This window comes from Echeneis naucrates, chromosome 24 (assembly GCF_900963305.1).
Source record: "Echeneis naucrates chromosome 24, fEcheNa1.1, whole genome shotgun sequence".
Taxonomy (NCBI): domain Eukaryota; kingdom Metazoa; phylum Chordata; class Actinopteri; order Carangiformes; family Echeneidae; genus Echeneis; species Echeneis naucrates.
Genome location: NC_042534.1, coordinates 15,914,521 through 15,936,415, shown reverse-complemented (window position 1 = coordinate 15,936,415; position 21,895 = coordinate 15,914,521). Strand labels below are relative to the sequence as shown.

At 41.5% G+C, this 21,895-nt stretch overlaps 1 protein-coding gene across 2 annotated transcripts in view; it reads right to left on the bottom strand.

The window, feature by feature from the left end:
- cnih3 (cornichon family AMPA receptor auxiliary protein 3) overlaps positions 1-18,748 on the bottom strand; it is a 64,428-nt gene extending 45,680 nt beyond the window's left edge. For both annotated transcript variants that reach the window (XM_029496791.1, XM_029496792.1), the window contains exons 1-2: positions 18,641-18,748; positions 4,993-5,061 (exon numbers count right to left, since the gene is read on the bottom strand). In XM_029496791.1, the coding sequence (XP_029352651.1) occupies positions 4,993-5,061; positions 18,641-18,718 (147 nt within the window). In that variant the 5' untranslated portion in view covers positions 18,719-18,748. The remainder of the gene's footprint in view (positions 1-4,992; positions 5,062-18,640) is intronic.
- Positions 18,749-21,895: the final 3,147 nt, after the last annotated feature.

The window sequence follows — 21,895 nt, the reverse complement described above, 5'->3', positions numbered from 1 at the left end:
TTAAAAACGCTTTTTGAAATGATGATAATACATTTTTAATTGTGCATTAACGAAACTGTTCTGATTTCTCTGACACTTGAAAGTCTGATTGCATCAAGGCTGTAAAGCTATTTCTGTAATAAACTGCAACGTAACGACATCTGTTGTTTTGAATATTTCACGCGAAGATGAAAACAGCTAATACAGATGAATAAATGCTGAAAGGAATAAAAGTCAGGTGAGCCCAAAACGCTGTCTGCAATCCCACTCTTTCACTCCTCCCTGCTGGGGATGTCTATGTAGAGTGCTCATCCGTCAAAGATGGAAACCATTTCAGAGACTACTTCCTCGACACTGTTTTTCCTCTATTTCACTGCAAGCATGATGGATGATGGGATATATTGCTTGGTTTGTGATCATCTATTGTTCAAGACTTCTCAGGAAGCATTCTGGGATACTATGGATCCACTAAATAGGGTACAAAAATTCTCACAATCCATTTGGACAGCGCTAAAAATGTTAATATACAGTAGACTATGAAATAGAGTAGACAATGAGTTTGATTTAGCTCATCTGTGCTTCAACTTCAACCCCTTCAACCACAAAAATCCTGCATTTCTTTATTTTGTTCCTCAGAATTACCAGACATGTCAGTTGATGAGACTTGAGTGCGGCCAAGTATTTTCCTGGATTGTCTGATTGTGCTCGGTCCAGGGAAGCTGATGCCAGTGATGACATCAGAGCACACAAGGCAGCAAGATAATCAAAAGTTATGTAATAAAACAGTCGCACTTACTGTCAGTATCCAGAATAAACCTTTCAACTAAACCTTGCTGAAACCAGTCATCCTTATTGGGTAACAAAGCCTGGTCCTCAAAAAGGGCTGGGGAATGTATTATGTCAGCAAGTGGAGCTAGAGGGATGGTGAAACAACTTTGTGTGTGTGTGTGTGTGTGTGTGTGAAGGAAGCAGGCTGACAGAAACCGCTAATTAGACTGCCTGCAAGAAAGAAGAAAGGCAAAGACAAAAAGAGCAGAAAGAGGGAGAGCAGGGTGGAAGACAATGTGCAAGAGTTAGTGAGAGACGGATGATATGGACGGCTTCTGTGTATGACAGTGAGTGCGATGTTTGCTCTGAACTATGGCTGCTCCCTCAAGATGAAACAATAAACCTGGTGGATTAAAAAGACAGGGAGCATGATGAGTGTTGGGATCGCCTCCCACATGCTCTGAAAAGAACGATAGAAAGGCCTACATGTCCCTCCTGAAGCCTGAGCCAGAGTTGTCTGCCTGTTTGAAAATGCCGCCACGACCCCAGGATCCACCCTTATGGTGTGGTTCTGAGTTTGAACAGGAGGGCATTGGCTGAACCCCAGCGCACTCAGCAGGGGTCCTGGGTGACGTCACACAGGTGATAAAGACGCTTGGCGGCCCTCCATCTTCGCTTTTTCCCGTGCCCCGGTTGCAGTCCCAGCTGTCGTCTCGACCGGATCGCCGAAGGAAGCAACACCAAGCAATTTGGATCCTACCACCACAAAATCCTGGGTCACAGTCTTCAACTCGCGGGACAAGCACAGACTGTTTTCCTTTTTGTTAGTTTTCTTTTTTTCCTCAAACTCAGCGCAGACTGCTGCGCAATCAGCTGTCCACGCGTTGAGAGGCCCAGCACGCTTTGTTATCCGTAGCTAACAAAGAACAAACGGCTTCCATGATCTTGCCCGCTGCCGCCGATCCTCGTTGTCTGAGGAGAACACTCCAGAAGAGAGGAGTTACCAAAGTAAGAGGCTCGTCTGGGCAGAGACAATTAGCATAGCGTGCATTGCCTTTTGTTTTACAGTGTCTTTTGTTTATTTGGGATTCAGTTCTATCCGTTTGCTTTGTTTAGTTTTCTTTCCCCTAAATCTCATAAATTGCAAAACTGATGGGTGCTACAGACCTCGTGTCGGCCGTCACGTGATCAGTGATTGTGCAATATCACTAATTAAAGGACCAATACCCGCCCCGTGAATTCCATTCGCCGGCTCGGCTATTGTGTAGTGATATTCTAACAATCAACTGCGGCGACGTCGTCCGCGATCTCTTTCTCCTTCCTTTTATTCCCCTCACACACATTCACACGTGGCCACCATCACCATCACCATCGCTGAGGCTATCCATATTGCTAACCCATCCTTATTACATGTGTGTTACCATTGTAGTTTAGTAGCTGATGTGTATCATTGAATAATTTAGAACTATCCAGAGTGATGTTATTTTGAATAATTATTGCTGTGAATAAATTCTGTTATATGTTAAAATGTCGTTGTTTGTGATTATTGTGACTACAATAAGTAACTCAAAGGGCTGCCACAGCCAATGGTGTACTTTACACTGAAATGCATTTCGTTTGAATACATTTAACAAAAAACACAAGTAAATATTTTCTCCTACGATATTTTATTATGTTATAGGACCTACAATATTGTGAATCAGTCACCAACAGCAGAGGGAGAAGCTGACATGAAATTCTAAGACTTCCATATTTGGAAGAGTGGCGTTGAAGAGCAGTGAGGACTGGGTCTTACCTGCTCTGCACTCTGCCCTGATTGGGCGGTGCGGTCTGTCAATCACACAGTAGTCATGTATTATCTATTTTAATTCAAATCCGTCCCTTGTTTAAAATAAATAACATCATGTTGTATTGAAGATCACCATTAGACAGAGTGCAGAAGATTTAAGTCTTCCCCTTACAGACAACTTTATATGCAGTTTAAGGTGGTACCCCAGTCAAGACTTTAACAATGGATTCAGTGCAAGATTTAGAAGAGAAATCATGCGTTATAGTCTCACACGCTGATGTGGAAATGGGTGATCTTCATTCATTTCAAATAAGAAGAAGTAGGCAATGGGGAGGGATGGGTTCAGAAAATATGAGCGAGAGAGAAGAAAGAAAAAGCTAGAGAAAATTAGAAGGAACTTTTGTACCCATTTCCCTGCCGGATTCTTTGATACATTCGGCACTGCATAATGATATGCAAATATGACAAAATCTGAAAGTGGCAATGAGTGGGGAAATCTGGTCTAATGCACTGTTTTCAGAGTCATGAAGGCGCTTTTCAAGCTGAGGAATTCTATTCAGTTTCCCTTTTGAGAAATCCTCATTCATCTGTCTCCTTCTTTCCATCTGCCTCCATCTTCAACTCTTCTCTTTCACCCAGTTTGCATTTTTTTTTTATCACTCTCTCTCCATCTGCAACTTTTCCCTCGTCTCTCTCTTTGCCTCTGCTCCACTCATCCCTCAGGAGGCATAGAAGTCGATACTCTAGAGAAGCCCTAAAGTCCAGAGCTCTTAAGTCAAAGTCACCTCCAGACTAGCTGTTTGTGCTGTGCACTGGCACTATGTATTATTAAGCCAACTGTGTTAGTAAAAGCCCAAATGACTCATGGGAGAGGATTTAGAGAGCTGGAATTCATCCTAAATCACACTTCACTCGTCACACTAGTTAACATTTTTCCCCTCAACTTCCTGTGACTGGTGGTGTGACAATTCAGAATATCATTGAGGCGAAACTTATTTTTATTGTTATTATTATTATTATTATTATTTTTTGTCTTGCATTTCCTCACTGTGGAAAATGTTACAGGCAGAGATGAGATAAAGGCAAAAAGGAAACAGTCCCATGCTCAAACTACACTTTTTCCCCTCATATATATCTATTGACAGATTCATTACATCAATGTGGAGCTGCCAGCACACTGTTTAATCCACAGCACTTATTTATTTTTACTTCACATCCGATTGGTTTATCAGGCTCCCTGGGAGAATTGTGGGTGTATGCATAATCTTCCGTATTAACCTGTGATTTGACCATTGTTAAAACATAACATTCTGTAAGCCGAAATGAATGAGTGTTCCTATGTAAACAGCCGATGGATACACGGTATCGCTGAAAGCTTAAATCCCTCTCTTAGCCTGAAAGGGGCTTTTCAACTTATCTGCACTAAATTGAAATGAGGGGTATTATCTGTGGTCATGGCCAACAATAAGTCTTTTTGGTATCTGTCAAGGTGACACTGAAGCGCTATAAGCGCTGTATAGTTTTGGTCACTGATGAAAATTGTCTATCCTGAGAACATTGTCTCTGTTTACTTTGCCTTGATTGTATTGAAGTATACGGGAAAATATCTTGATTTTCACTTGATTTATTAGCTCAGGAAATGTTTTCCAAATTAGATTGCGGTCTCAGTTTCAAGTTTGAAGTCCTCCATACAAAATTATGTTACATTTTTAAATGATGGCTCCAATTAAAGGGAAATAGACCATATAGCATGTGATGAATTAGTGGGTGTGGCTGTGATTGACACACTATACTACCCAATCAGGATGGACAGAGCAGGTCAGATCCAGCCCTCACTCCTTCTCCTCAGAACATGGTTTCTGCTGGCTTCCAAAAACAAAGATGAAGGTGGAAAAATTACAAACTATAAGTTTAAAAACGTCAAACCAATGTGTAATGTATCTCCGGTTTGTGTTGCCCTTTAGTGACTCGGTGATCAAAGAAGAGGAAGAAATTGGTTAAGCACAATTTCCCCTCTGAAGATTTCATATATATATAGTAAAATTTTTTTTAGAAACATGAACACTAAAGCTCTGAAAATGTTTGAGGTCTGAGAGGGCGCTGTGCTGTACATCCATGTTTATCTCTGTTTGTGGTTTGTCATTCCATGTGCAAGAGTTCTATGAGATTCATTCACTGTGCTTTGCCCTGAGGACCTACAGCAGTCTGTCAGCCTGGAAGCACAGAAAAGAAAGACGCACAAAAAAATTGCGTTGTTGGTCGCCTGATTTTAAATGAATACAGGGAGAAAGTGAATATGCATGGATATAGACTGGGAAAGAGACAGAGTGTGCGAGACATTTGTGTTCATGTCTATGGCCCTTAGCAAAGGGAAATGAGTCATTTAACATATGTTGCTGCATTTGCCATCCACGCAATGCAATGAAATGTATCAGTGAGGGGGGAAGGAAACTTACTGCATGGAGTGGATTACCCTGATCGATCGGCACCTTGAAGTCAGCCTGGAGCTCATCAAAAGCTGTTATCTGAGATAGTAAGAGAGAAAGAGGGAGACTTAATGACTATACAGTGAGAAACAGAAAAATTATGCAAATTGAAATTGCCAGTATTATATTAACATTTACAGTATGTGTCAACCCGGGCTGCAGAAGACCAAGTTGTTACCTTTACTCGATGTTAAGTAACCCCAAACGTGCTTTCATCAATTTTTGGGTGCTGCCAGTCATGTGGTATATAACAATTATGATTCAAAACATTTTATAAAATTACCAAAAGCATGAACTGATTGGTCCCAAATTCTAATTTATACCTCTGCACCACAGTTCAATGAGCAACACTATTGCCGAAAGTTAAACCACACAACCACTGCAGTTTAGTTTGACCAAACAATATGAAAAAAAAAAACAAAAACATTCAGTTTTGACAGATGTTTTGAGCAGCACCACGCAACCGCACAATGTACTTTACAGTGTCCTGCCCTCCACTTCAGCGGTCTCCTCCTCTCACTTCGGCTTTGAGCTGAATTCTAACATCTGCACGTTAACACTGGATCTCAGCGAGCTGTTTTAGAAAGCAGACGTTTTAGTGTGCCATTTAGGGCAAGTGTAATTAATAATAGAAATAGTAATATTCAATTCAGGTGAGCTACTTTCTGAGGACTGCTATTGTGCATCCTGCCTGACAGTCACATGGTTTACTGGGACACCATATGTGTTTCCTGCTGTGACATGCCAAAATTATTGCTATGAAAAGCCTGTTGCCATGTTAGCGAACTGGTAGTGTGTTTGGCTATTACATTTTTTAGATTTGCCCATTAGCATGTACTACATATGGCACATAAAACGAAATGTCATTAGTTTTATAGACATTTTTGGTCATAAACCAAAGTAGCTGCTTAATTTAAACGGGACTTTAAGCTCAACGTCGTCCGCTGAACAGACCACTCCTCCTGCTACACAGTGAGGAATAAACTAGCACACTTCCTCCATTTGCTATTCATCCTCAACATCATTAACATAATCTGTGCAAATTACGCTGTTGGATCATATCTGCCCAGAGGCAAAACATTTCCATGCCAGAGACTTGTAGATGAGGACCCCTTGGATTGGTGTCATTTGATCACGAAGCCCACCTACTGATACAATGTGGAATGGGGGGAAACATTTTAGATAATGTATTTATTTGCTGATGCTGGTGTGTGTGTGTGTGAGACCTTTTTTTTATTAGAGCCATTGGTACTTTCCTACCTCTTTTTTTTGAGGCAATGATGAATTTTGAAATTGTGATGAACACAGCAACCATGTAAAATTTGAAAGATAAATTTAAGATCAGGTAATGTTTTTTTTTTTTTTTTTTTAGAAATATATTGGAAAGAAAGGTCCAATATGTGTTTGTTTTTTCAATAAAGTTTAAAGGAAAGTACAGATGCTCAAGTAAATGCACCCAATTTTAATCTGCCCCTGCATTAGATTTGTTTCAAAATACTGAGACACTGTCCATCCCCATTTCCCACTTCATGTCTGAGGAGCTGAGGATATAAATGGGAGTGGCACCCTGGTCTGGGTCATAAATCCAGAGGACATGGTTCAGAGACTGAGTTTAATTGTGGCTGCACTGAAATTGAGCATGACCGTATGTTGCTAGATTTTTATTTTGATACCATTCTCAGTCAGACAACAATATGCTTCCATATGAATACACCTGAAAAGAAATACATCTACAATCGTAACGTACACCGGGGTGTTCATGTGGGAAAGAAGTTAAGAAAACAAAGAACAATAAAGGCCATTCAAGAATTAAAATTCTGAAATTTACTGCAACTTTCCATTCGGTGAAACTTATTTATTGACCTTTATTTTACCATGTAAAATGTTTAAAAACTAATTCTTATTTATAAAAATGACCATGACTTCTATCTAATCTTCTATCTAATCCATATTGCTTTCATGAATTACAGTTGAGGTTGGAAAGGCCCAGTCATGGGAATTTGTCATTGCCTGTCCAGACTGCACAACAACCCTAGCGTTTTAAACCTCAAACTGGGTCTGCAGCGTTTCCAGTTTTATCTGAATTTGAAGGTTGAATTTAAATTTGAAAAACGTAAAAAAAAATGCCTGTGACTGGTACATGTAAACATGTAGCTGGTAGCTAACACTTATATATATCTGAGGAGTAAGCTGATTGCACACACACACACACACAATTCATCTGTTTCTGGGACTGTAAGGTGGAGAATAGTCTTTGACGTCATTAAGGAAAAATTATTTGTGCGTCTATGTCATGTGTCCTCTTTGGCTGGCTCAAACGAGCATCAGACATGAACTCTCCTGATGTCACTCCATCTATTTGACAAGCGAATACAGTAACAACAACACCAAATAATTATGAACAAAAGGGAGAATATGTGACAGATTTGTTGTCATTGCTCATGCCACTGTGAGGACCATTGCAACACAAGGACAGATGTTAATGCTTTAGTCGCTGTCTCAACAGGAAAATGTGTGTGAGAGCGTCAGTCAGTGAGTTATCCATTGTCTCTCCAGCGTGGCAGCATGTGTGTGTATGTTCCTGTGCAAAGTAAAATTGGATCACTGTTTGTGTGGCACAAGAATTTTATCCACGAATTTTATGCTTATGTGCAAGCGAAACTGAGGAAAACGTGACGCCTGCATTTGTATGTGTGAATGTGTGGGCCCAGTATGGGGAATTAACATCAGAGAGGTGGCAGAGGTTTGTGCCAATCCCGGGTTATTTCCCTTGGCCCCCCCCCTTCGACACACACACACACACACACACACACTAACAGGCAGCTCTTTACATGTTATTTCCCAGTGGACTCCAACAATGATCCCGGCTCATTGCCTCGCTGTGTAACAGTGTGTTAGTTTCCCCCAGGCTGTTCCTCACGGGCAATGGGAATACACTCACTCGCACAAGTCTTCATGGTGCATGAATCCATGTGTACAGGGGACCACTGAACGTACTCATGCACAGGAACACACTCCTTCACAGAGAGACACACATAAAAGTGCAGCCTATACATCACTATGTGGAACACAAGATGTGCGCTGGATGATCCGAGAGGATGTCAGGCTTCAACAATCACTTAACTTTAGTACAACGGATCCTATTTTTGTCCTTTTGGCTGGGATTCTTCTCTCTTCTGACAGCAAGTAATTGAACTGAACTGTGAGAACATGACAAAATGTGTGCAAGCACAAAACAACGACCTTGCACACTATTTGGACGAATATCCATTCATTCTTACAACCATTTTCAGGTGAGAGTTAAAGTGGAACCAGATTTCCAGATGTCACTCTCTTTAGGAAAACCTGCACTTGGATTGGCCTTGTGGGCCCTTGTAGGGTGGTGTCCAACAGCTAAAATAGTCAGCTGACCAAACAACTCATAGCTTTGACGCCTTTGTTTGTCAGCTAATTCTTTCAGCCGTTACACCCAGAGTCATAGGTGTTGATTGAATGGAGTCTCCCGTGTAGATTAGCCCTTAAAGAACTGCCACGTAAAGGTGCGGGAGGGCTTTGGTTAGGCTTTGAGACTCGTTCCTGGTACCCAAAACTCTTGTGGCATTGCAAGAAAGCTACCTTGCTTGGATTTGAGAAACCGGAAGCTTCCTTAAAAATTTGACTTGTCTGCGAGGGTGGATCATCTATACTCACGTTTCAGACGCAAAAGCCTGTTAACCTTCGTCACACAAGGGAAACTGTGCACTTTTCGGCTAAACTGAACTGCCTGCGCTTAAAAGTTTAGATTGATGGGTATTTCCAATGACTTCATTTTTCATTCCCTGTACATGTGTCTTACCTGGAGGTTTGTTAAGAGCCTTTCTAATCATCTGATTATTTTTGCATCAAACTTATTTTAAGCAATGCCACGGCATTCCTGAAAGTCAGCCAATAAATTGGTGAGTGCAATATTTTTTACTCTCATACAAACAATGACTAAGCTCCAGAGATAGGACCAATTTTGTAAGAAAAAGGCATTAACGTTTTGGGGAAAATCCACTGTGAAGTAGATTTTTATCCTCTTGATCTCAGACCACTCAGCCAGTGATCAGAAGCTGTAGACCAGAGGACCAAAACTCAGATATGTGCTGTGCTCAGAGGGTGATTCCTGCCGAAGCTCCATGGCAATGACAACGGATTCTGTTTTTGTGAATCCAGTACTATTTTGATGTTCGCTTAAACAGGCTGCTTTGAAGAGGAGGTTGGCTGGCAGAAACAGCCAGCATACTGGCACCCTCTGCTCCTCTCTTGGCACGTCGAATTCTGTGCTTCAGTCCAGACTGTGGCTGCTACTGGACTGCGAGGGAAAGAGAAGGGAACAGAGAAATGGCTGGGGCCTAATTCGTTGCGGTTTTAGTCCACGGATCGAAATCTTTTGCTCATTTCTGCTGTCTTGTTGTTGGGTGCACCAACCAGGAACACGCTTTTCTCTCCATGCAGCGTTCAAAGAATTCACAACATTAAAAACAACAATGGCAATCAGCTAAACCTCCAATCTAATATGAAACACAACAAGGTCCACTTCAATTATTCAAAGACTCACCTCAATTATTCATTAGGATTATAAAATCCACTCCATATAGGGTCATGTTCTGCACAACCAGTCTGCGCACACCAATCTCATTTAATTAACAAACCAATGAAGCCCGAGTCAAACACCAAGTCTATTATGCATTCAGCACATTGAGAACAGAGCATTGCTGGACTAAATTCATGCAATCGATGTATTAACCATCAGCCACGATGCAAAGTTTACAACACAGACTGTTCAACGTCCCCATTAGGAGCATTAAATTTTCATCTCAACTCAGGCGGAAAGTCAAATGTACAACCTAGCGAACAAAGACTCGTAGGTCTGATGTAAATAAGCCTTGGTGGTGCTGTGCCGAGGACCTGGTTTGTGTGTGTTGGTCTTCAACTGCTTTTGATTCCTTTTTTCAAAACAACAAGATTGATATTGAAATATTTGGTAGATGATGGGGCAATCTCACTAATTTTGGACACCTTACAGACAAATCCATCGGGAAGGAGTCTCGCTAAAGGACAAATCACCTGCGTCATTAATTGAATTTTTTTCCTCTAAATTTAGAGCTAAGGATAAAACACATTCTCAATTCTTGCCACATATTTGCTTTAATCCCATGGAACAACATGTTATACTCAATATTAAAATATCCCCCAGTAGCTGGTGCTGTTTTTTAATCACTGTCAGCGGCAGGCTGTATCTGTGCGCAACACGAGTCGCTGTGTCTCTGCTGATTACCTTGCCAGAGGAATACAGCTGGAAGGGCCAGTTTTCCTGTTTGCCCTGAATTGTCACTGTTAACCCCTTCCTTCACTGTGACCAGGCCAAAGGACACAACGCTCTTCCTCCCCAAAAATTCTTCCATCAGTGTTTAATCAGCAAGAATGAACACGTGAATGAATGAATGAAAAGCACATATTCAACTATCATGAAGGTTAATAGACGGCTCAGCTGACTTTATTTGAAGCATATACAGTACATTTGGTCGGCTGGTTAATGTAAACCAATGAAAGTGACATTATTGATCTTTGTCCAAAAATGTGTGTTAACGATTGGATCTTAGACACACACACACAGGAAGGTGTTGATAACTACTGATTGTGCAAAGAACAACAGAGGTAGTGCTTTTTAACAACACAATGTGGGCATAAATCCATAAATCTATCATTTGTAGTAGAGCAGAGAACAAACCCCGGCTAGTTGCTAACCCTTCGATATTCCCCTTCAGCTGACCACAGAATCACAAAACAAGCACAAAAATGTATGTTACATATGTCTTGCAAATAGTTGCACAGCCCCGCTGCAAAATAATTTTCATTCTGTCTGACCGAGCAAAGCTATGCTGATAAATTATCTGATAGCTTACACTCCAGTGGTAACGTGTGAAATGTGAAAAGAAAATTTACATGTGAAAAGCTTATGATGTTTGCATGACTAATGGTCTCCCAACTGTAACACACCAAGGCAGTTTGACCTAGTTGCACCTCTTACATCAATTTCCTCAGCATCAGCGCTATTCCTTTCCCCACAAGTGCTCTCACTGTCATCCATTGCTGTTCATGGTAAGTGAAAAATGAGTGCAAACTTTGCTTCAGCTTGTCACACGTGGCCCAGGGAAATTTTCACAAAGTAAACACGATAAACGCTGGAACAGCAGCTTGACTTTGTCGTTCCTGAAAGTTGCCATTCATTTCTTTTAGTATCATTAAGGACAAAGCTAATAAATTAGACTGAAAAAAGGGAAGCAAGCCTGTTAAAACTGTACACTTGTCGGCATACACATTGGCGATTATTTGTTACTACTCAAATGTGAAAAATTGCGCTATAGCAGCCGATGCACAGAGCTGAGAAGAAAAGGGAGGGCGGACATGAATCACCCAGATAATCCTCTGGTGTACAGACTGTGTAGTGGAACAATAGCAACAGTGGAGGACGAATGATGGATGGGGAGCCAGCAGGGGTTAATGAACACATGGATCGATGCTGTTCCAACCTCCCTATATACCGAACGGCACCTCCATTAGCTTCCAGGGCCAGAAAAGTCCCCGTTGAGTGTCTGCTTCATTGGAATTACAATCAGCTGTATCACCTTTGCATTTCTTTCCCCTGATATGTCACTGGGGTACCTTGAGCGTAAGCTGCTTCCACTTTATGTACAGGCAAAATTTGTGTTACGCTAAATGCTGTCTGAATTACAATCACATTTCCATATTTAAATGCATCTTTCTTTCTATTTTATGACCTCACTGGAAAAAAAAATTATATTAAATTGCTTTTTTTCTCTTTATTGAGTGGGACCCCCCCTCCCCCCTTCCACCCCAAACCCCCATTTTCATCATCCAGATATGAAATGCAAGTGTTCAACGACCAACAAAATTAGCTTAATTTACAAAATGGAAAACGATGACATCAAAGATTTCACTAGAGATGTTTGCTGTATAATTTGACCCTTTCAAACAAAATATTATGCTAAACAATTTTCTGGGTGAATCTTTACCCTTTTCTGCTGTTGCAATGTGAACATTTAAGACCAACTCATTTTTACTGTACCTCTATTAAATGATACTGCTATTTTGTTTTCTACCTGTCTCAATGTCTCAATGTTTCTTTTTCAATTAGTCTCATTAGCTTAATTTCACTGACTTATGTACGTCAATTTCTTTTTTCTCGAGCTCAGAGACGTTTTAGACTCTTTCTTGGACTGAGCTGTTAAGGATCCAGGTTACTTATCATGAGTTACTGTCATGGCCAAAACTGTGAAAACAGGTTTAAAGTCTCAAATGAACTTGACTCACCATCTGAACCAAACCAAGGAAGGTGCTTGACTCAACTTCAACATTTACTTGCAGCTGATTAACTTTATATAAACATCTTAAATATAGCTTGTAGATAAAAGGTGGGCAGAGTTTGTGGTTGTAAAGGGAGGCCAATGCTGCGGGGTCTTAAACCTGCATTCCATCTAATGGCCACTCCACGGATTATTAAAAAAATGTGATTACATTCAAGGTATGTGAAAATGGCAGTACTTCTGACTTGATTTATTAGTTCAGTAGATGTGTCATGGTCTTAGTTCCTATTCTCAAATCTTCAACACAACATGGTGTTCAATATATAAATGATGGTCCCATTTAGATGAAATTAGACAGAAAGGCTTCGGAAACAGCAGTAAACAAACCAGTAGTTGACTTCATGGTGGGTTGCCGCTTGGTCTGAACTAGTAGTGGATTGCTGCGGACAGTCGATGGTAACTGATTCTGTTAATCATCATGCAGTTAGAATTCGAACTACTGTGATATTCTCTGATATAACTTTTTACACTCTTACCAATCTTACTGATGTATAAACTGAATTCTTCAGTATAAATTATATCGTAAAGTGTTCAGTAAATAGTCAGTGCAGAAATTCTTTCGGACACGGCTGGTAGTACAGTGGCACTCTGTATCACATCTATCACATTTTAAGGTATTAATAATCCAGATGAAGACAGTGTGAACTCTATATTCCCAATAAAGCTTTACCTGGTCTGTCTGCTCTGCTCTCTTTTAATTTTCTTCTTGATCTTTTCTTCTCGCTGTATTTATATGAATGTATCATTTGCTTTCACACGCTGCTAGTATCGCCTAATCTATTTTAGCCCTGATTGTGATTTCATTCCTGTCTTAAACCTTCGGCGGCGTAGTGTTTAGCAGTGTTGCCCCACAACAAGAAGGTCATGGGTTTGGTTCCCAGCCTGAGGCCTTTCTGTGTGTGCATGTTCCTCCCACAATGGACTGGCGACCTGTCCAGGGTGTACCCTGTCCCTTGCCCAAAACGTTGGCCGGGATTGGCTCCAGCAGCCCTGTGACCCGTAAATGGAAAAGTGGTGGAAGATGAATGGATATATATATATATATATATATATAACATCGCTGCCTTTTCCTTCTTTTTCATGTCTGATTTGTATTCTGCCTCTGTCGTCCATCCAGTCCACTCTGTCCTGGTTTGAACTCCCTGTAAGTGAAATCCATAGTCTTTCTGGCTTTTTCCCCCTTCTTGCTTTCCATCAACCCATCACTCCTGCGGCTCCTGTCATTGCTCTCTCCTTGGGCTGACAGAGCAACATCCTCCTTCCATCTCTCTTCCTATGACTTTCTCCATCCCCTTTCCTCTGGCTGTCCCCAGAAGACCCGTGCAGTAGATGTCTGAGGTGTTACAGATTGCGACAACAGGCTTAGGCCCCTGGAAGCCTAAGGAAAGTAGCACAAACCATGTTTGACTGAGAAATGCTCTCTCTTTCAGTTTGCAGTCTCTCTTCCGAAGTAAGTCCTCTGCCTGCCATTTAAAAGTCAAACCTTCCAGATGTCATTAAAGGAAAACAACTTACTTTTTCTCAGTTTTCTTTTCTTTCTCTTGCACATACTGTAACACTGTACCACCCCACACACACACACACACACACACGATGAAAAAAAAACCAAACAAAAAAAAAAACAACTTGTTTTGCGCCATAATCAGAACACCACAGGGAAAGCAACAGATGAGGGAGTGTTATGGTTGTTCAGTGTGACTAATTATTCATACAACACCTCTGTTAAAGCCAGCGATTGCCCTGTACTTGTCAAAATCTCAGCGTGATGCAAAGTCGTGCTCTGCAAGTACAGAACAACCAACGGCGGCAGGGCAACCCCCCCCCCTACCCCCCCCACCCCCCCATCCATCCATCAGAGTCTGCGTGTATGACGTGTGGTGTGTGGTGGTGTGTGGCATGGGAAGGGAGAGTATGAAGAGAAACATGTACTGTATGATGTCTTCCTTCTGTCTCACATACTGGCCTAGGTTATATAAATGATTTAAAGAGTTTGATGACTATGAATTTTTGTTTTCAGAGAAAAATTCTGCAATGAATATAATGAAATTTATTTCATGCTCAGTCTAATTGTTCTTCCTGGTTTTCCATCATTTTTTGAAATTTTTTTTCTTTATGAAACTTGTATTAAATTGTTTATTTGGCATTTAAAGGGAAGTGTTTAATGTCTTATACATATTATACTGCATTTTAGCCGTGCACATTACCATAACTAAATTTAATTTCATGTTTTTAAATAGGTCATGGAGGAATACATAAAGTGAAGTGACATTTCAATGTACCACTTTGTAATAAGGCTTCCATTTATAAAAGATTTATAGTAATGATTTTGTGGCTGTAATAAAGGGATATATTAAATTTTGTTCCAGACAGTTAGGTAACAGACACTAACACGATGGTATCGTACTAGCAGTACACCAAGGGACTTGACATGAAGACTGGAAACACTGGAAAAACTCCAGCTCTCCAAAGGTTAAACAATCTGCTTATCAATAATTCTGCTGATGCCTAATCCACCTTCTATCTTGTTTCTTCAAATGCAAAGCTCAAAATTAGCATGTCATAAATTTGCATGGTGCATGGATATGTGCTTCAGCATTTCTTGGTTGTGCAAGTATTTATGGTGTTGAATTAGCATAAAGGTATGACAGTAATTCCATCTTTTATTGATAATTTAAAAGACAATAAGAACAAAAAGCTTTGGGGTTGCCTGGAAGTGAAAAAGTCATCATTTGGTGTTTATTGGTTTTCAGCGGGTTTGATGGTTGTCTAAAGGTCAGGTCTCTTGCTGTAAATGTTAACAAGGTAATATATGAAATATGGTCAAGAATGCAAACTTCCAGCTGAATTTGGAAAAAGTTGAGTTGAGTTGGAAAAACATTGTTTTCATGACTTGACAGTCTACAGCGTGAAGCATGAGTGGATGTTTTTAGAAATACTAAAAAGACCACAGTAAAGCCAGAGAACTCTGTTTTCCTCATCTGGGGGACTTGTAAGTATGTGTTGCTCCGTCTGTACAAAATGTGCTTTCATACTTCACCACACCTTCCATCGACTAAATACCAAAACTGCCACAACATAAGAGAAACCTTTAACGGGGAGAGTAAATTATCTCAGTTTGACATTCTGCCCTGTGCGTCGCTGCCAGGACAGCCTCCACATCATATCTGCACCACGGGCTTTTCCCAGCTATCAGATGTGTCCCGACGGAGCGGCTGGCTCACACCCAACTCCTGAGCACATTAGGGGCTATTGCTGCATAGGGTGAAGAATCACTCAAGCAGCAGGACCATTGAAGCGCTGAAGTGTTAGACACACTGGGGAGGTCCCATTTCACCTTATATGCGTTCATGATTTCTCCCATGGGTGACTTTGACATTGTATTTTATGTGACGAGCGCCTTGATTGTACCGATTGCTGCATCTGGTAGGAAGTGAAACACTCAAAGTGCTATTATGAGAGAATATTGGGACCTGCTTGTCATTGTTACATTCACTTTATTAGTCCTGCTAGAAAAATATATCTTGGTGCACTGCCAACATTTCAGTTGGAAAATTGACTTTAGTCTCTCCAAACAAAAGCTGATGGGTTGTGTGAAGTGAAAGAAAATGGAACATGCCATTAAATAAAAAGGACCGATAGCAGCAATTATACAAACTGAATTCAAACAAGATCTGAGGTAACCACGTTTTTGGCTCCAACTTGAAAAATGCAGGAATTGATGATGATGGTTTTGCACTCAAAATAATGGCATTAAACTACCATTGTGTTGTTTAAAAGATGATAACATTTTTGTAATTATGCACAGTAGCTAGTCAGTACAGTTGTCTGATAATTGCAGTGGAGTAAAAAGGGATATAGTTGAGTAAGACAAAATAATACAGAATAACACAAACTCAATAGCGATAATTCTGACTCTGAAGGTCCTTAATCTCAAAATAGACATATGATTATAAATCAGGTCCAGGTTTCATCTTAAAACAGTGAAAGTATCGTGTTCAGTTGACAGAGAAATGCTGACAGCCTACAATCACAAACTGAGGGTCAGGATTTCTCTAACTTTATGATGTCACAACAAAGCAGTCGCTGCTCTAGGCCACAATCCATGCCCAGCCCACTTGGACCTATCATTCATTGGTTTGTCTGAGTGTTTACCTGAACACATCAATATTTGTATTTAATCTCCCAGAAAACAATTGTCAGAGAGAAACAATAACTCCTCTCATAGCCTCTCTTCTGATTTGCTCATAGAGCTATCATTATTATTATTAATATGGATATCAAGACTTCAATTATGGGATCTTTCAGTCCCTATAATCATCAAAAAGAGTTTAACCATTATATCATACAGTGGCTTCCTTCGTCATTACTTGACCTGGTTTTGATTAACACACTAACCTAACCCAAGCTGAGGGTCTACCAAGATCAAAGTGATAACGGATATTCTATAGATAACAAACATCTCCCCCTCTATTTCTTGCATAGATTTCTTTCTTTCTTTTTTTTTTTTTTTTTTTTTACAAAGCGGCTTGATGAGTAAACGAAGGGGATTAAAGATAAATGCGTTATTTTCAGTGAGAGTAAAGAGAAGATTTATCAGCATCTGAAAATAAGTAGAGCAGCAGAGAAGACACATACATGGGAGCTGTTTAACTAGGCAGCATAGGCAGCAACCAGGCAGTTTGATTTATTATGGTCAATTAGGGACGAATGTCGTTTGTCATTATGGGATTCAGTGACTCTGGCTCACAAATTACCTGCAGACAGGACTGCAATTGTTTTTTTTTTGTTTGTTTGTTTGTTTGTTTTTTTCTGTGGCCTTTGCCTTTTCATGTTCATTAACACTGCCTCGTTTTATTTATAGTTTGATTTAGCCCAGGGATATTTGGCTCTTTTTAGTTATGTACTGCAGCTCAGGGGGTAAATGCAACCCAAATCATGACATCACTGTGGCCACAAGTTCTTTGAAAACAGGTGAAATTGAAAGAGGAGAAAAAAATGACTGGGAGATGGCCACCTGCCAAAACGACTGATAGAAGTGAAACAGTTGCAGCCAAAAAAGATTTTCCCAGGATTTGGCAGGTGTCTGGTGTTAATGTGCAGCCTTGGCTCCACCGCACGCTTTCCACCGCTCCGCATATTCCCACCACACAGCCTCCCCCCTAATTATGTTTCCTCGCAGTATGGAGCCACAAGCTTATCGTTGCTGCGTGTCTGTGTGTCACTGTGGATGGGAGGCATTCTCCTCTGTTTCTGCCGTGATAAGCAGAATGCAAAATAAAGCCTTGGTGCAATGTGGACTATTGCTGAAGCTACAGAATAACGCCTTCCATTGTGATGATCCCTTCCAACTGGTGCTGCATTTAAATAGCAGAGAGAAAGGAAGAAGTGTGCTAATTCCTTGGCCCTGAACGATGGAGTTGTTTTCCTTGGTCAGCATCACAAAGGCGCTGTGTGTTTATCCTATGTTGCAGCTCAGTTTTTTAAGTCGGAGTCTGCACTCTCACATTGAACAGTGTGTGACAGGCGGCCGTGCCTTTCTATTAGCTCTAATTGCCAGAGGATCAGTCATCAGGTCGGTTGTTGTTTCCATATAAAATGCAGCCCAGGGGCGATAGGCCAGAAGACCTGACCCAAATCTGTCTTTCCGTAAGGCCCTACATTGATGGATATGTTTCTCTGTGGGAGATAGTAATTAGATTATTCAAATATCATGATGCAGTCAGTCATGTTGGCACTGGTGTGTAGCAGAGCTGATGCTTTATTAAAGGCAGACTGAGCAGTGGAAAATGAGGAGAGGGGTGGATGAGGCTGAAAAGATTTCCTAATTGATCTGGAAGGAAGGTTGGTTAATTGATCCAGGACTTGGCACTGAGGGTTGGTGGTGGTGGTGGTGGTGGTGGTGGGGGAGGGGCGGGGGGGGGGTCATCTAAATAATATGATCCAAATGCTAGATGCCTGTGCGGATGATGCTACCATGAGGATACAGGTGCGCACCTCACATGTGGAGAAATTAGCTGCAAACTATACATATATAAAAAAGGAAATATGATCCTGCAGTGATCAATCGCGTAAAAGCTGAGAAACGATGCATGCTTCACGCTGTGAGCTGTCTGTGTGCAGGTATCGCATCTCCAGCGGATGAGATCTGCCGGTGATCAAATGCAAACCGGAGAGACGTCAACAAACGCACCAAATCTTAAGGTACTTACGTGCCATATTGCAAAGAAGATCAGGGACACGCAGAGGACCAGAGACAGCATGTAGCAGAAGGCAGCAAAAGTGAACATAATTGAAAAGGGAAACGATGGATAATTCCCCAAAGAAGCACGATCCCGCTGACAACCATCTAAAATCAAAGAGGCGAAGAGCGGGAGAAAGTTCTCACGGTGGGTCACGCCGTGGGAATCCGAGGCGGCACCGGCACCATGACTTCGCCCTTCGCAATGTTTGCAACAAATTGTTGCAGGAAAGCTCTCCAGATGGTGAGCCGCTCGTCCACCCGGCAGCAGCAGCAGCAGCAGCAGCAGCAGGTAAGGGGAGGATGTGACCGGACTCAAAGCTGCTCTCAAACCCGCGCACTTGGCCCGATCAGCTGTCAGCGTCCATGAAGTGATCATGTAATCACAGGACGGCGGCGGTTTCCTCAGGAATCTGATGTGAACGCGCCGAGCCGTCCGGCCGAGAGGTGAGAGTGCAGGTAATCCACAGTGCAGAAGGAGGAGGAGGAGGTATGGAGGATGATGATGGAAGCGTGTGTGGCGGCGGGGAGGTGTGTGTGTGGGGGGGGGGGGGGGGGGGGATCCTGCTGAGTCTTATTGAGCGCTGCTGGACTGGAGCTCCCCCACTCTGGAGCCGCGACGCGTCAATGGGAGCCCGTTCCTCAGTCAGCGGCACAGAGCGCAGCCAGGCGCGTGAACAGGTGGATTTAAAAGCGCAGCCCCTGGGGGGCGTGCGTGCGTGCGTGCGTGCGTGCGTGTGTATCCATTGAAACGCTCATGTCTCGTTTGATGCCCAGTGAATCTTGGCATCCCTTAACTTGGTTTTGGTGTAATTGTTTTCATAAATAAAAAATAAATAAATAAATAAACAAATAATCAAAAGAGTTTTTTCCTGCACACAATTTGCCTGAACAAAATTATGCAGGTTAAAAATGCAAAGCTTTAGAGCTCATTCAGGAAAAAGAACAAGGGATTACTAAAATGGAGAAAAATACAAAAGCAATTGTAAACAATCGTTATTACATGAAGGTCTAATACTCCCAAAGGACCTCCTAAAAAGGGATCATTAGGACTACGGCTAGCCTCAGTGCAAAAGATTAGTCCAAAGAAACTCTGCTGTCTGCTTCTCATGAGCTTTGCAGTGCATTTAAACTGTGGGAATGGCGCCACCCTCTGACGCTTTTACAAACAGCTTGTAATGCACAACCATGGAGCCAAAGTCAAAAACATTTACAGCAGCTTAATGCTCCATGTGGACACCTGGGAGACATTTGTGACCAAGTGCTTCCACTGTCATCATCTGTCTGAAAGAACAGCAACTGTACGATTGATGTGCACTGATTCTTTTAAAGTAGGCCCAATGTTCTGACCCGAGACAGAGGAAGATTACATCGGTAAAAATTTTAACCAAATGCGTGAAGAATCGAACTGGCTGAACAACAGCATGGAAAAAAACCCTGCTCATCAGGATCAGCAAACAGCCAATAATAATGCATTTGAATGAGTCAAATGTGTAAATTTAGCTTCAACAGGCTGATGTAACCTGAACTTTGTTGACATAAAGAGTTTCCAATAACGGCTCTCTGTTGGGTTCCTATTGTGCACTGAGGTGTGTATTCGAAGCAGATAGATGGCGCCTTGTGAGATCTGTGGATATGTGTGCGTGTGTATGTGTGTGTGTGTGGGGGGGTACATTTGCGAAACCTGAGAACAAATTCTATTTCGAAAGCTGTGCCACATCCTGCTTTCAGATATGTTTGGTAACTTCAGGCAAAGTTTGTTTCCTAGCAACAGCTTGTGACATTTACTTACTCGTGGATGTTGTCATGTGACATGAGGTCACCACTCCCAAACACTAAGGGTTATCGCCGCCATCTTTGGCTGAACTGCGTCCTTATTATTTAATATCACACTTTAGTGAGTGATAATACAAAGGAGGAGAACTGTAAAGTTTCGAGGTCATTTCTAAAACATAGTCATCATACTGACGACTGACACTGGGCGACATTTATGACATTGTGTTGACTTTGAGCTCTTCATCAAACCTTTAATCAGTCTGCCATCGGAGGAAAACTTGATAAGGCCCAGTGGTTTGAACTAAAGACATAATTAATTACAGGGCTATATTTGGATCGACTGGGACAAACAGGGAAAGAGCTTCCAACCAGCAAAAGGCAATTTTGCGGTTTATTGCATCATTTATATGTTCCCATTTTCTCCACAGCACGGCAAGCGCTCAATAAAATAAAAAGAAGAGGGCAGAACACTAAATTGCTGTCTTATTCCTTTTAGACTATTTCAATGCGAGAGCTTTGTAGTCTCACACTTAAGCCTGTCACTCACCCCTTCTGTGATGTTACAGAAAATTGCTGCAGTGCAGCTTTTTTTTTTTTTTCGAAGCTGCTGAGATCCTCTTCAACCTCACCACACACACACACACACACACACACATACATACTTTTGCTAAGTCACTCCACGACTCCTCTTTGTCACTGTGACGCTCCAGTCTGCTGTCACATTGTTACACTTTGCCAATTCACGACATGGCTCCATGACAAGCACCGATGGCCGCTTTCTGAGGCGTCAAGAAGTTGATGTGGCAAAGTGTCGATGAGAGGCAGGATACATGTGAAGAGATGAGACAGACATTTGAAGACAGACAGAGACAACATGAAGGACGGCTCTGCATGTCAGCCAGTGAAGCAGAGGATCACAGTTCATTAGCATTTTGAATACAACTGCTGGGGCTCTTATATCACAGTGATAACCTGCTGCTTTAAGCATTATGAAGGAATTTAAAGGACCATCCCAGCAAATTTAAACAGAAGGAGTTATACAACAGGGAATAATTCTGAACCTCTGATAAAAAAACTGTATTTTGTCTCCTCTGGCATTGAAGCTTTGTCAAGCCTGAGAAAATTACCCAGTAGATGTCAGCAGGGCTCTTCATCCCTGGTCCCCCCCCCCCCCCCCCCCCCCAAAAAAAAAAAATAAATAAATAAAAATAAAAATAGGAGTTTAAGTTCTGCTGTTACCACATAGCCAATATTCTTTACATATCAGAGCAGAAGAAATGCTGCAAGCTCAACATCAATGTCAACATCAACTTGAGGTAATGTACAATAACTTTGAACTTACTGTAGTTTGCATGCTAACCATCTACCCTGTCTCCTCGCTCAAGTTATTGCAACCTTCAGTAAAGTATAACATCCTGTCTTGTATTTTAGCGACAGTTTCCACCATCTA